General features: G+C 40.6%; 1 protein-coding gene across 2 annotated transcripts; it reads left to right on the plus strand.

The window, feature by feature from the left end:
• The first annotated feature begins 1,915 nt into the window (after positions 1–1,915).
• Positions 1,916–13,645, plus strand: CANX (calnexin). 2 transcript variants are annotated; one of them, XM_008939754.1, is made up of 14 exons: positions 1,916–2,104; positions 2,558–2,631; positions 3,137–3,195; positions 3,533–3,674; positions 4,932–5,013; positions 6,392–6,584; positions 7,578–7,767; positions 8,454–8,567; positions 9,050–9,206; positions 9,509–9,724; positions 10,124–10,243; positions 10,323–10,458; positions 10,597–10,688; positions 11,276–13,645. In XM_008939754.1, the coding sequence occupies exons 1-14, from the start codon at positions 1,919–1,921 to the stop codon at positions 11,327–11,329; spliced, it is 1,815 nt and encodes a 604-aa protein (XP_008938002.1). In that variant the 5' UTR covers positions 1,916–1,918; the 3' UTR covers positions 11,330–13,645. The 2 variants fall into 2 exon arrangements, with proteins under 2 accessions (XP_008938002.1, XP_008938003.1); XM_008939755.1 differs by having other exon boundaries at positions 10,600–10,688; positions 11,276–12,118.
• Positions 13,646–14,635: the final 990 nt, after the last annotated feature.

Here is a 14,635-nt window from a genome sequence, read left to right on the forward strand (position 1 = left end):
TGGCCTCTGCCCCTGCTCTGTGGGCACAGATGTGCAGGGTGGCGTGGCCTCTGCCCCTGCTCTGTGGGTTGCTGGGAGAACTGGCTGCTCTCACTAGGACACTTGGCAGAATTGTTCCTGGAGCAGCCTCGCCCACAATGCACCCCTGTGCGGCTTTGCCACTTCCGTGTCACTAGTCACCCAAGGCTGTTTGCTGCTGACAGATGTTTCCAAAGGGTTGTCTTTGGGGGCAGTTGGGAAGTAGGCAGTTATTACATATGGAGTCAGTACTGATGTGAAAGCTGCGGGAGTGATTCAATTCTTTTAACAAAACTTTTTTGCTGGTTGGCTAGCGGTGAGATTGCTTAAGGGATTAGTTGTGTGCTAGATCATTAATATCCTTTGCACAGGCTTGAGAAGAGGTATGCAGAATCTCCTTCCTCTTAGGAAATTGGCTTATTTCTAACCTTGCTGTATTTTAAGATAAATTTCCTCATAAGACTTCCCAAATCATAGGTTGTTCTACCTGCATAATTTTGAAAACAGTTGTGAAACTTGGGGCAAAATCTTCCTGAATTTAGCTCTGTTAAACATGTATTTAGTGAGGCCCTGTTGGGTAGATGAGGCAAAATTCAACCCTTCCCTTGGAAAGGTGGCCTTGTGCCACCTCATCTGTAGCTGCTTCAGTCACATGGGGATCATCTAGAGCTCTGAAGATCACTTCTAGAAATGAAGTTTCGGGCTTGTGTTTTCTCTACTGTTTTTATGCTTGTGGGCATAATTTTATTTGGAGAATACTGTCTGTGCAAGAGGAACTTGAACTTCCAAGGGGACTGATGTTTGCTTGGCAGTTTTCATTCCTTGGTCTTGTGTTGTGGTTCTCACATGAGCTGCTGTGAGGTCTGTAATGGTTTTCAGTGTTTGCCTGCACACTGTGTGTTGTTCCATATGAGCAAGGCTTGTTGGCTTAACACTTGAACAGTCTTCTGTCAGCTGTTTGTTCTGTGAATGGTGTCCTCTTGGCTCAGAGGTGTTTGGGTGCAGCTGCCCGAGCTGGGGGGGAGGGCTGCGAACATGCATTTAGACCATAATCCTCAAGGCCATCACTATTGTTAGAAAACTGGCTGCAGTCACGTGTTGTTGTAGTGACAAGCTGGATGTGACCTCAGCCCAAGTCTTTAAAATATAGTTCTGTTGTAGTTATAAAACATCCCCTCTGTCATTAGAAGTAAGGTAAAGAATAAGAATGGTAAGTCTGGTTTGAGATGTAGCTTTGGAGTATTGGATAGTGCTGATAAGTCTTTGAGACTGTACATTCTTTTAGTTGCCTAAACATGCTTTGGAAAGTTGAAAGTTTGTTTTCTAGTGTGATCTTATGGCATGACAGGTACTGTTAACTCTGCCTGAGTTATATTTGCAAGTCTCTAGGGCTGTAGCCTGAGGCAGAAGTGCAGGACAAGGAGGGCATGTTTGGTTTTATGCTTGTTTTCAAAAAAAGTATTAACCTTTCCTAGAGCTCTGGTTTTGGAAGAAAAATTTGCAATGTGACTCAGAGGAGAAATATTGTAAGAAATAAGGTTTGTGTTTAGGCTTTTGCAGGTACATAGGTGGTGGTGTTGTAGATGTCTGCTGTTCTTGCTTGTGGGCTGTGGCAACATAACAGCAAAATTACGATGCTTCTGCAGAACTTTTACACATGGTCCTTTATTCAGTTAATGTATGGTTTGAATTAAATACCTCAGCTTTGTGTTGTATTCCTCTCCAGCTTTTAGAGCTGTCTCAACTGGCCAGATGCAGTAAATGAGAGCTGGCAAGATAAGTTTGCACTTTCAGTGGTATGACGGGCACTTCACCTGCTTGTTTTTGTACCAAGAAGCAATGCTTCGTTCTTCACGCAGCACCAGCTTGACCTCTTTGCCTTGTCTTGCTTACTCAGACCATGGAGCTGAAATGGCTGCTGTGTGTGACCCTGCTCACTCTTGGGACTCTTGCTGTCCGGGCACATGATATGGCTGATGACAACGATGGTGATGATGTGGTTGATATTGAGGATGACCTGGATGATGGTATCGACGAGGTGGAAGAGTCAAAGTCTGAAACGAGCACTCCTCCTCCAGCTCCAAAGGTTTGGCATGGAACTTCTTTTAAAAATTGAATTAATGCTTGTGGTGTGGTTTTATGTAATTCTCATCAGAGCTGTCTTTACGTTGCTAGCATTTAGTATGTGGTAATGTTATTAAAGATGTTATCTGGGAGTAGGGCTTGGAACTGTAATCCTGGCTGCTTTGTTCCTATTCTCATCTCCCCCATGTTCTTCCTGAAAATTCAGATCAACCCTTGAAATCTGGGATGTTAATGCTGGTGTTTCCAGCTAGATAGATATTTTAGACTTAGTTGCAAACCAGAGCTCAGTGGCTTGGCACAAGCAGTAATATTTAACTTGTGTAGTTACGCTGCAAGGGTGTTCCAGGTAAGCTGTACTGGAGTGTAGGGGGGGAACGTGGGCTGGGTTTGCCTGTACTTGTCTAGAGCTCAGAACGTGCCCTGGGAGGAGCTTAATGCCTGTCTTCTTCAACAGGTTACCTACAGGCCCCCAGTCCCCACTGGAGAGGTGTATTTTGCAGAGTCCTTTGATAAAGGAACTCTGGATGGGTGAGTATAATTTGAAGGATGATTCAGTATAGCAAATAACTTAAAGCTGTGGTGAAAGACAGTGAAACCTTCACTAGAGCCTGTGGTATTCAAAGCTGAATCAAAGGGCAGTGGTTAGTGAGGGTCACAGCAGTGACTGAGGCTGGCTCTTAAGTGCTGAGCTAAGCTAGTATTTCCTTAAGTTCTAGTAACAAGAGGAGGTGAGCCATACACGTGTAATGTTTTAATCCTTATCTGACCTTTCACTTTTCTCAGGTAATATGAGGATGGTGAGATACTACTTCTATTTTTTACAGGAGCAAGACACTGAGGCCATGATCCTACTTTGGGGGTGGGGTAGGAAGTGGCAAATGCAGAAACCTTTGGAGGTTTAGGGATATAACTGCTCAGGGGACCAAGACACTGGGGTGTAGTCATAGTACAGCAAAGGTTATATTAAGGGCAGAATTTTTAGGGAGGGGAGGAAAGTATGGGTCTTTTCAACCATTGGAATCCTGTCTTCTAGATGGATCCTTTCCAAAGCCAAAAAAGATGATACAGATGATGAGATTGCCAAATATGATGGTAAGTCCAACCCAGGTTTTAGATGATAGATGTTCCTGATGTCTTTTGTCATACCTGAAGAAGAGATACAAGTTGTTTTCTGTTTCCTAAAATTTTATATTCATTGAAGAAAATGGGAGAGGTGTTTGTATACTTGGCTAAGAATGTATAGTTGTGATTTAGACAAAATGTCCACTTGGAGGTTTTAAAATAATTTTTAGTGAAGATGTTATGCTAGTAACATGATAAGGCATTCTGTAGGGTGTTATTTTAGAATGCTGACTGTCTTGTTTAAAACTGGGCTAAACAAAGACTGTCTTGAACAAGTTGTGATAACATTTGGTTAATTTCTCTCCAGGTAAATGGGAGGTCCAAGAAATGAAGGACACCAAGCTTCCAGGAGACAAAGGGCTTGTGCTGGTAACCCGAGCCAAGCATCATGCAATTTCATCCAAACTTTCAAAGCCCTTTGTGTTTGATACCAAACCCCTCATTATACAGTAAGTAAAGGATAACTTCGTGCTCTGTTATTGCAAGGGTGACATGGTAGCAGGCTGAGGTTAATTCCATAACTGAGCTTTTGTTGACTGGGGGTCTAGATGACACAAGTACAGTAACCTATTATTATACTGTTTAAGTAAGAGTGAAATAGCAACCCGTATTCCCAAAGTGGGGAGTTGGGAACAGCAGGGCTCCCTCTGAGGCCTGGAAAGGAGAGAGGTATGGAAACAGGACTCAGGACTTCAGCTCACTTCATGTAATTGTGGTAACAAGGTCAGGCAACTGACTTCTGTACTGCTAACTGAAAGTCCTTGTTTTGGAGAAAAGCTGGTCTGTATGTAGGTCAGTGCCCTTCCTGATGCAGTAATCTGTCCCCTGTTTCCAAGTGGAGTGGACAGTGGTAAAGATGCCCTTGTTTCCTCCTGCCTTTGTCTGCGTTCATCTCTCGTGGAAGATGAACAGCTTGCCTAGCTCTGTTTGGCCATGACTGATGTAGAAGAATCTACTTTGCATGTATGTTAGACTAGCAAGTTGGGGAAAAAAAAAAAAGTTGGTGAGACCAGTTGAACTGTGGATTATTACCTACTTATCAGTTTTAAACAAAGAGTAAGCGAATGCATATTTGCGCAAGATAATGAATTGGTCACTTTGCTTTGCATGGCTGTTTAGTTTTGGCTTGAAATACAATGCTAAAAATAAATCCCTGTGGTCATTCACTCCAGCTGCTCACATAGAGAGTAGCAAGCATACTTAGCCTATTCCTGACAAGAGCTGTTCTGCCTTTTTCAGACTCCTTGGCATCCCTGAGTAGACTGTTCAATGCTTATAACCCTAAAGGGGCTTCTCCTAGGATCCAATTGTTGTCACTTTGTTAGTCTTGTAGACAGACAACTCAATTTGCCGTGATAGTTCTGGGGAGAGTGATTGGATTGCCTTAATCTCTGTTGCTGTGTCTTGCACATTGGAAAGCTTTTTCTTCCTTTTCTTTACTTCTAGATCAATATTCTAGACCAACACTCAATTCCTTTAATCTTTTCTGTCAGGTTAAGTCTTCTAAACCCTTGTTTCTTAGGCCCTTAAAAATATTTGTTGAGTCCTTATAGTGCAGCATGTATTTTTATTATTCACTAGGCATGTGGTTTAAAGCAAGCAACAACAAAAAGTTTTAATTTGCACTTGAAATTTCTAATTGTGTATCACAGAAGTGATTTTTCATTATGTATAACGTGTTCTCCCCTTCTCTGTCCAAAACTAAGGTATGAAGTTAACTTCCAAAATGGAATAGAGTGTGGCGGGGCTTATGTGAAACTGCTTTCCAAAACCCCTGAACTGAACCTGGTGAGTAATGATACTACTTGGAGTATTACCTGTGAAAGAAAACTCTGTTCTTGTTTCTTCATCAAAAAACCTCTAAAGGCAGTGGGGCATATTCAGGGCCTGATCTCCAAAATACTTTGCACTCAACAGCTTCAGGCCTCTTGAGTGAAAACTCTGGAGTGAATTGTGTAGTAGCTAAGTAGTTATAGGTCTTTGCTAAAGTCTTCAATACTGCAGGCTTCCCTAGGTTCTAGGACCAAAGAGGAGGCATCTTATGAGGGTAACTGGTGTATGAGGAGAAACCTTGGGAAGCTGCTGCCCAGAAGGAAGATACCATGTTTCATCTTCCAAGACAGACTAATGCAAATAACTAAAAATATACCTTACATTTATTGCCTTGTCTTTGACATGTGAATGCACTTGTGAGTTCCTGTGTATATTTTAAAAGAAAATGTCTTGAATTGGAACTGGATACAACCTTGCATGTTCAGCTGCACACACTAGCTCTATAGAACCATTTGCTTCCTCAATGATCCTTGAACACATTGTCTTAAAAGTGTGGTCAGTGGAAGAGACCATAATAAAACTCCTGAGGACCAAGAATAATTTTCTCTCCTCAGTGATAAACCTACCTAAAGTGGTTTAGCCTATTGGGATGAAGCTTTTAGCTACTGGTTGACCTTGCATAGGCTTGTGTGGCCTGTGGGCTTCCTTTAGCCATCTTTCTAGACTTTATAGGAAGTTCCTTCTATGACATGTTATCCATCCATCTCATTTCCTTCTAGTCTCATTGGAATTGTTCTTAAAACAGATGATTCCAAATTATTAAAAAAGGGACACCTGAAAGACTCCTTGACTATCTGAACAGTTCCATATGAGAACTGAATTTCAAGAACAAAGATTTGCTTTCATTGTTCTGTGGTGAGGTTGTTACATCCCGTTAGCTCTCAGATTGAGCCAACATACCAGCTTCTAAGTGTGTACACTACATACAGCTTGGCCTCACTTTTAATGCTGCTTTATTGCTGTGTGAAAGAAACTCAACAGACTAGTTCATTATTACTAGTAACTGATATTATACTGATAGCTTTTAAAGGCCTTTATCGTAGTACAAAGATACACTTAACACTGAGGTAGTTGCTTACACCTACCTTCTTGATAACACTTTGATAGCTGTTGTTTTCCATCTGGAAAGCAGAGGCTGAAGGTGCTAAATCAAGTAGCTGTGGTAATTCTGGTGTTTCCTCTGGAAGCTTGTATTCATCATACAGGCTTTAGTGTGGGTACTTCACTGGCTTGATACCCAAGGTGCAGAATAATTTGTAATGAATCTGGAGTTCTTATGCCAGACTGTGAGTGAAGTTATATTTCAAAATAATGAAGTTTTGTGTTTTTACAGGATCAGTTCCATGACAAAACTCCATACACCATCATGTTTGGCCCTGACAAGTGTGGAGAGGACTATAAATTACATTTCATCTTTCGGCACAAAAACCCAAAGACTGGCAAGTATGAGGAGAAGCATGCAAAGCGTCCAGATGCAGACCTGAAGACTTACTTTACTGATAAGAAGACCCATCTTTATACTCTAGGTGTGGTGACTGTTAACTATGCATGTTTATAACTATGACTATTTAATGAATCAAAAGCTCATAGAATGAGCCAGGTGAACAACTCAATACTTGTGTCCACACACCATACAACTAAAACCCACTTGAAAGCTCTGAATGCAAAAACTGGTCTTGTTATACAAAGGCTTATTTCTTCCTTGCATAAGTCTTGGTTCATGTCAGAAAGATCGTGAGACCTTGAACTTAATAGTTAAAGAACTGATTTTCAGAGCAGTCATGAGTCACTTGGTATGCTAAGTATATCCAAAATTATGAATGTTTATAAACTGCTTGAATGCTGCCTTCTAGTAATTTGGAGTATATTAGGCTCTGGACTTAGAGGGATAGCCTTTTTTTTTTTTCCTAGCTGCTTTCATAGTACTGGACAAACTCAGTGGTTCTTTGAGTACAGTTCCTGATCTATTATGTGTGACTAAAATCTTTCAGAGAGTACTCAGGAGGCTCTCTCTAGCTTTTCCTACTACAGAGGCAACAATAGATAAAGGATTGAGATTAAAATCCTGTGAGTCAGCAGTAGGGAGTCATATTCTTGAATAAATATGAATACATAATTACTATTAAAAGCAATACTTGTGCCAAAGTCACCTTGCTGTTGTAAATCACTCTACAAGTTTTTTTTGTGCTTTTAACTTGTTGTGCCAAAGTCACCTTGCTGTTGTAAATCACTCTACAAGTTTTTTTTGTGCTTTCAGCGTATTTAAAGTAGGACTCCTGCCATGAGTATTCTTTTTCACAAGGTGAGATGTGGTACATCATTACTAGTTACACATTGGCATAAGGAGACAGGTTCTTAAGAGTTCTTTAAAGGAGTCTGAGTAGGGTGGATTCAGCTTACTTTGTAGGCTTCCTTAGCTTGGATTGCTGAAGTTGTAGTTGCACAGTGGGGATGAGAGGTATGTTTTTATGCATGCTTTCTGTTGTTTATAATGGCTACATCAACTTCTTTCTTTACAGTCCTGAATCCTGATAATAGTTTCGAAATACTCATTGATCAAACGGTTGTCAACAGTGGGAATTTGCTAAATGATATGTCTCCTCCTGTGAATCCACCCCGAGAGATTGAAGACCCAAATGACCAGAAGCCTGAGGACTGGGATGAGAGACCAAAAATCCCAGACCCAGATGCTGTTAAACCAGATGACTGGTAAGCTATTGTAGGGGTGAAGTTAGTGGATAATTTGGTCCTGATCAGAAAGTCTTTCTCAGATGGCTTATTGGAGGTTTTTAGTCTCACCCTTGTAATCAAAATAGAGCTTAGGTGTGTGAGCAGCTGTCTGGTAGACAAAGGCAGGCAGGATCCACATCCTCTGGGAATTACTGTTCAGTGCTCCTGTTGCTCTGCTGGCCACAGATAAGTTTTACTGAAGCAGCTATGCTAGCTGATGCTCTCATCCTTGCTGACATCAAAAGATGAGCTGCAGAAGGTATAACCATAAGATGTTGGCAGCTGTTTGTGTGTGCACAGTTACAAGTGACTGAAATGTGACATCCTAAATCAGAAACTGGTGCTGGATCTCTTGTCTTTGAACCTAGGCTTTGTGAACTGTGGATGCAATTTAAAGCTCAAATGTGTGTTCACAGCAACCAGTAAGATAAAAGATGTGCTATAATATGCACTTTCTAGGTTGGTTTTTAAAAAGTAGTAGTATTACTTTACAGTTGGCACCATGACTGGTAACAGATTGCAAGGCAATGGTGTAACACTTACACTATCAGAAGCAAAGCTGGCTGGTTGTCTAGGTCAGTGAGCTTGTTCAGAGTCTGTAGAATTGTGCCTTGGAGTTAAGAACGTTTATGTGTTTGTGTTAACAATAATATTCTGTTCCCCAGGGATGAGGATGCTCCTGCAAAAATCATAGATGAAAATGCTGTGAAACCAGAGGGCTGGCTGGATGATGAGCCAGAATATGTAGCAGACCCTGATGCTGAGAAGCCTGAAGATTGGTATGTTTACTGCCTGTTGCAAATGACAGCAAATATTTAATGGCTTCTGCAAGTATGTAAGAAGAGTAGTTTGCTTGCTAACAAAGCTTTTGATTCAGGCTATCTTGCTTCAAAAGTAGAAGGCAGGATTGATCTGAGGAGCTTTGTCACCTTGTGGTCACCTTGTGGTCACCTGTGCACTTTTGAAGTCATCTGTGATTGTGGACTGGATGGGTCAGAGATGGTCATCTTGCAGTGGTACCATACTTGGAAAGTGTGGTGGGGAAGGCTGTGCTCAGGGACTGGCTTTTGTTGAGCTTCTGTTCTTGGCAGCTACTTCTTGAAATCTTTGTTTCTTGTGCAGTGTCTTGATGGATCTATGCCATACAAAGTTTTGGTGTCTCTATTTTATAGTAGGAATTTTAGTTTTCTTGGAAAGCAGTCATTGTCTTAGTCTGTATAAAAACAAGAGGATGACTTCTAAGTTGACTTTGCCTTTTCAGGGATGAGGATATGGATGGTGAATGGGAGGCGCCTCAGATTGCAAACCCTAAATGTGAGACAGCTCCTGGCTGTGGTACCTGGCAGCGACCAATGATTGACAATCCAAACTACAAAGGCAAATGGAAGCCTCCTATGATTGACAATGTGAACTATCAGGTCAGTGTTTTCATTGCTTAAGCTGCCAGCAAATGCAGCATTTCTCTTACAAAAAGAATTATCTAGATTCAGCAGTTGTAGTGAAGAATACAAATATTGTCTTGACTATACAGTGTTTCATGTGGACAGATTCAAGTGTTCTCTTGGCTTCAATTCTTGTAGAACAAATAAAAATAGATTCCCAAAACCTGTCGAGTTTCACGTATAGATGTAGTGAAGTGCAATAGGTTGATCTTTCTCTGTTCTGAAAACTAAAAATAGTGTTACAGCAAATGAAGCTGAGTGTCTTTTGTGTTTCCTAGGGTATATGGAAACCTAGGAAGATCCCAAACCCAGATTTCTTTGAAGACCTGGAACCTTTCAAGATGACTCCCTTTAGTGCTGTGGGACTTGAGTTATGGTCAATGACTTCTGACATCTTTTTTGACAACTTTATTATCTGTACTGAAAGAGCTGTGGCTGATGATTGGGCTAATGATGGATGGGGACTGAAAAAGGCAGCTGATGGTGCTGCAGAGGTGAGAAATGAAGGGTTAAATGTGGTTTAATTCTGACTGAACAGTAGGAGGATTGATGCTGTTCTCTTCCAGAGTCTTTATTGATAGATACCTACTGAGGCTAGGGATTGGGCTGAACCACATTGGAACCTCAGTTCCTAATTATTACCTGGTAATGATTGCTGGAAGCAGTGAGTACTCACTGCTTTTCTGTGATGTTTTTTTTCCCCTCTGACAGTTGAACTGTTTTACTTTTTCCATATTGCACAAATTAGGCTAAAGTTAAGGGCAGTTAGCTTTTTTTTTGATGTATGAAATATAATGTTCAAAGTTGCAAAAAGCATGTTTGAAAATTCTGTAGCTAAAACTGCTACAATTTGCTGGATGGGGTGGAATTTGACAGTTTTTTTTATCTTACAGCCTGGTGTTGTGGGCCAGATGATGGCAGCTGCTGAAGAACGTCCCTGGCTTTGGGTGGTCTACATCCTCACTGTGGCTTTGCCAGTGTTCCTTGTTGTCCTTTTCTGCTGTTCTGGGAAGGTATGCATTGCCTCAGAAAAATGTGCCTTAGCGTCACAAATCGCTGTCTCTTTTTGACATTTAACTTTTTTTTTTTTAGAAACAGCCAAGTGCTGCAGAATACAAAAAGACTGATGCTCCTCAGCCTGATGTGATGGATGAGGACAAAGAAGAAGAAAGAGACAAAGGGGATAAGGAAGAAGAGGATGAGGAGGAACCAACTGAGGAAAAGCTAGGTAGGTAAACTAGATCATCTTGAAACAGTTTTTCTCTGGTAGACTAAAAAGCAGGATTTGCAGACATGGAGAAAAGCCCCAATGGTGAAGTGAGGGTGAGTCAGAAATGAGAATAAGATAACTTTTTATTTCCCTTAGAAGAGAAGCAGAGAAGTGATGCTGACTTAGGAAGTGCTAGTCAAGAGGAGGAGGAAGAAGAAGAGGATGAGGATAGGAAACCTGCATCAGAGGTAAGAGAGCTTAATATTGAGTATGTCTTGTACTTTTTTCTTTTTTTTTTTTCCCTCAAATCATGCAGAACAAGCCTTACTAGTGTTAAAAGTTAACCTGGCTCATGTGATTTTCTCTCCCAGTGTCAGATCTTTGGAAAACCTAATCACCCTGCAGAGAAGGAATTGCTGTGGCAAACCTGAGCAGAGCTGAGCACATTGCTAAAGGCACTGCTGTAAACCTTGCATTGTGGGAGGAGAGGGATTGGGGGAATACACCTTCTTGAGGCAAAAGGCTTATTTAGCTTTGTATGGGGTCAGTGCTGACATAATAGCTGACTTAAAAATGGAGGGAGAGCTGCTTGAAGTTAAATGGATTCTCACAGCAGCAGAAGGTGTTGAATACTGGCAGTAGATAGTGTACATCCAAAAAGATTTGTGTGTTTGCCAGGTATAGAAAGGAAGGGCAGTAACTGCAGTGGGTCCTTCTCAAAATCAAATCTGAACATAGAAGTGAAAGACTATTCTTTGTAGGTTTTCTCAATGTTTTTTTAAGGGTACTCTTATATTTTATTTCCTTGTTTTTTACATGAATTACTTTCTTGCAGGAGGAGGAAACTGTGAATAGATCACCCAGAAACAGAAAGCCAAGAAAAGATTGAAAAAAGTCATAAGAACTTTGATCTGTGATATTTTTTTTTTTTTCTTCAAACATGGTTCTGGGAGAGGACCTTGGACACCTTACATTGAAACTTGGACAAACCTCAAGATTTCACCATCCACAGGTTCCAGTCACACTATCCAATGTAATGGAGTGTCTAGCAGTAAAATATTTACAATCATCTGTTTTAAAGAACATCATTCCTGTAGAAAGAATACATTTAATATAATGGGCTGTGGATTTTGGAATGTAACATAACTAACCTTTTCATTTTTGGTTTTAAATATTCTTTTCTGTTTTTAAGTAGATTGGTAGAACTTTTCCAGTCTCAAACCTTGGCTTAATTTAATATATTAATTAGTGAAAAATAACAATGAATCTTCGAAGTGCTAGGTGTTAAAAATGCAGTTTTATAACTAGTTTTTTTTTACAAATATGTAAATTCCTAAGTGCACCAGTGTCTTTATATCCCTGAAAATTTAATAGCTGTTTAAAGAAAAGTTGTCAATATATCGGACAACCCTTCTGCCCTCAAAAGAAATTAAACTGGGGGGATGTATGGGAAACAAGTAGGGAAACTCTCTAATCAATCAACTTTATTCTTTTGGGGGGAGGGGAAAGAGGAAGAAGGGGTGGAAGGAAGGGGCTGGTCTCAATCCTGCATACTGTGCATGGCTGGAGCCCTGTTAAGTGTTGACAAGTGATCTGGGATTTGGAGCGGGTCATCTTAATGCGGCATTTAATCCTGCGGACCTTGCAGTTAATGCATTTTTGGTTTCAAACTTTTTGTAAAGCTAATGGGTTGTCGGGGGGAGTGGGGTTAGACTACTTCCCCCTTTCCCCTCTGTTCAGCCACTGATGCTTTCCTTTCTCTGTGACTATACAGCTTTTTCTGAGTGCAGCTTTGCCTCAGTTGCTGAAGCGCTTCATGTTCAGCTCACTGTCGAACTCTATTTTCATAGCTAGGCCTACTCCTTTCCAGGGTCCAAACACTGGGTAGGACAGTGTCCCATATCCTCTCACTGCTATCACTGTATGTCTACTCCTGTAGAAATGGGGGGAGGTAGTCAGGTGGACAAGATGAACTGAGTATTTGTTAAGGAAAAAAAAAAACAAACCCAAGATTGTCAGTATTGTAGGTGGGGAAGGAGCATGCAGAATATTTTAACTGGTATGTGAAACTGTTTAAGTCTTTTATCTGCTCTTCATGTAACAAATGCATCCTAAATTATATTGTGAATGTTAGGGAGTTCCAATTCCAGGTGAATAAATTTTTTTTAAAAGCGTTGAGTCTGCCATATTATACTGTTTCAAACACTTTGTTTGTGGAATGCAGATGATCACTACAAGAGCATACCTCTGAGGGTGAAATCTATGTAACTTCATTACACTGTACCAAATATGTTGGCGTTTGGATGTCTATATAGATAAACTTTTGCCTTTTGTTTAGAGTGAAATTAAATGTCCTGAAATGACTCTTCTTGCACTGAATTGAAATGCTCCAGTGTTGTTTGGTCATAGCATAGGCATAGTGTGGGGAATAGTTCCCAGGGCTTGGGGAAGGAAGAGTGTTCTGATGACCTTGCAAACAACCTAACCAATTACTAAAAGACTCTTCTTCTGGTTGTTTCTTTTTTTTTTTTTTTTGTAAAACACCTTTTTGCTGCCTGTTGTTATGTTGTATCCCTTGGTTGTTGTGTTTGAAATATTAGTGATCACAAATGCATAGCAGGATTTCTTGATCTTTCTGCAGTGTGCAAATAAACTATTGTAAGCAAGATACTGGAAGTAATTTCAGACTTCTGTCGGGAGCTATTGCATGTTTAGAATGCCTTTGCCTGTTGAACACCTGGTAAATACTGCTCCTTACTGCAAAAATAGCTTATACTCTGACATGGAAGATGTCATAGCTTAAGCATTGCTACTAGCTTGTTCTCAGGACTGTATTTTTATCAAGGAGCAGCTGCTATTTATGACTCTCAGTCCTTTGAGATAAAGTATATGTAAATGGTTTCATTTCAGCTAACATTTTGAGCACAACAAATCTATTAATCTAATGTTTTTTATCTTAATATGCAAATTGCCTTAAATTCCCAAACAATTCATGTGCATATGTGTTCTTTCAAAGCATCAAAAGTGAACTGAAAAGATCTGCTATCAGCTTTTGAATAGTATTATATTAAAGCTAATTGTAAATCTACATTTGCTTCTGCTCAGTCTCCTGAAAAGGTCTGTCTGCATGTTTCAGCTTTTTTTTATAACGTAGTGTATGCTTCTTAAATAATCACTACAATAAATGAAGACTTTCCCAAATGGATAGACAACTCCAAAGTTACTTCTTATCCTGCTTTCTGACTTGGGTGGCTCAGTTCAACCTCAGAATCACTGTTGTTTTTAAAGCCTGGGAGGAAAAAAAAAAAAGCTGTTTGTTTATGCTGAGTACTTCTGAAGTGAAGCTGTGTTTTCAAAGTACTGAAGCTCTACCTGCTTGTAATCTGTGCACTAGGTTTTGAACTGTTAATATTTTGGAAGGTGTATTTTTGGGCCCTTTGTCTGTGCACCTTAGAGCAACAGCTGCTGAGAAGGACGCTGTACTGTGGCTGGAGATGTGGGGAGGTTGGGCTCAGACAGTAAATCAAACCAAAACCCTAGGGGAATAGGTGCAGACAGTAAAAAAGCTGAAACTGGAGTTGGTGCTCGGTAAGGGAGTTGCTAAAGATGGAGCTAATGAACCAACATGTTCCAGAGGTGTCAGTGGATGGGAAACAGCCTTTCTGCATTGGCTAGTAAGCAAAGTACCACAGACTGAGGCTGTGACCTGTAAAATGCATTGTGAATCTCTGTAAAGATTCACTCCTGGATCCCTGCAAGTGTGAGTAGCTAGTAGCTGCAACTCTCCAGGGCTGTCTCTCTCTTTCCTCCCTCCTTTTTCAAAAGCACTGTCCCACTTAGGCTGTGGTTACCTTTGTGAGGCTTGTTACCACTCTCTGTCCCAACTGTTCCCCAGTTAATACCACTGTTGCCTCATGGTTTCAAAATGGGGTTTTGGGGTGGGTTTTGTTTTCTTTTTTTTTTAATAGGGTTGCTGAACAAGGACTGTGATTTCATTTGCAGAAATGGCCTGTCATTTCAAAAAGGTACCTGTAGATGCAATTTGGAAAAAAAAAATAAATGTAAGAGCTAATCAATAAAGAAACTTAAATCTCTTTGGCTTTCTCTGTCTAATTAGCAAAACTCTGTCTTCACCCTTTCTGGTTGAATGGCGGGAGTGGAGCAGGTCTGGACTAGGGACCAGCTGCTGGAGTGT

The sequence above is a fragment of the Merops nubicus genome, unplaced genomic scaffold (genome assembly GCF_000691845.1).
Source record: "Merops nubicus isolate BGI_N331 unplaced genomic scaffold, ASM69184v1 scaffold30284, whole genome shotgun sequence".
NCBI classification, from domain to species: Eukaryota; Metazoa; Chordata; class Aves; order Coraciiformes; family Meropidae; genus Merops; species Merops nubicus.

Coding starts and splice junctions, on each gene's coding strand:
- CANX (XM_008939754.1), top strand. CDS start 1,919: ATGGAGCTGAAATGGCTGCTGTGTGTGACCCTGCTCACTCTTGGGACT. Junction 3,675..4,931: donor ACCAAACCCCTCATTATACA/GTAAGTAAAGGA, acceptor TCCAAAACTAAG/GTATGAAGTTAACTTCCAAA. Junction 10,689..11,275: donor ATAGGAAACCTGCATCAGAG/GTAAGAGAGCTT, acceptor ACTTTCTTGCAG/GAGGAGGAAACTGTGAATAG.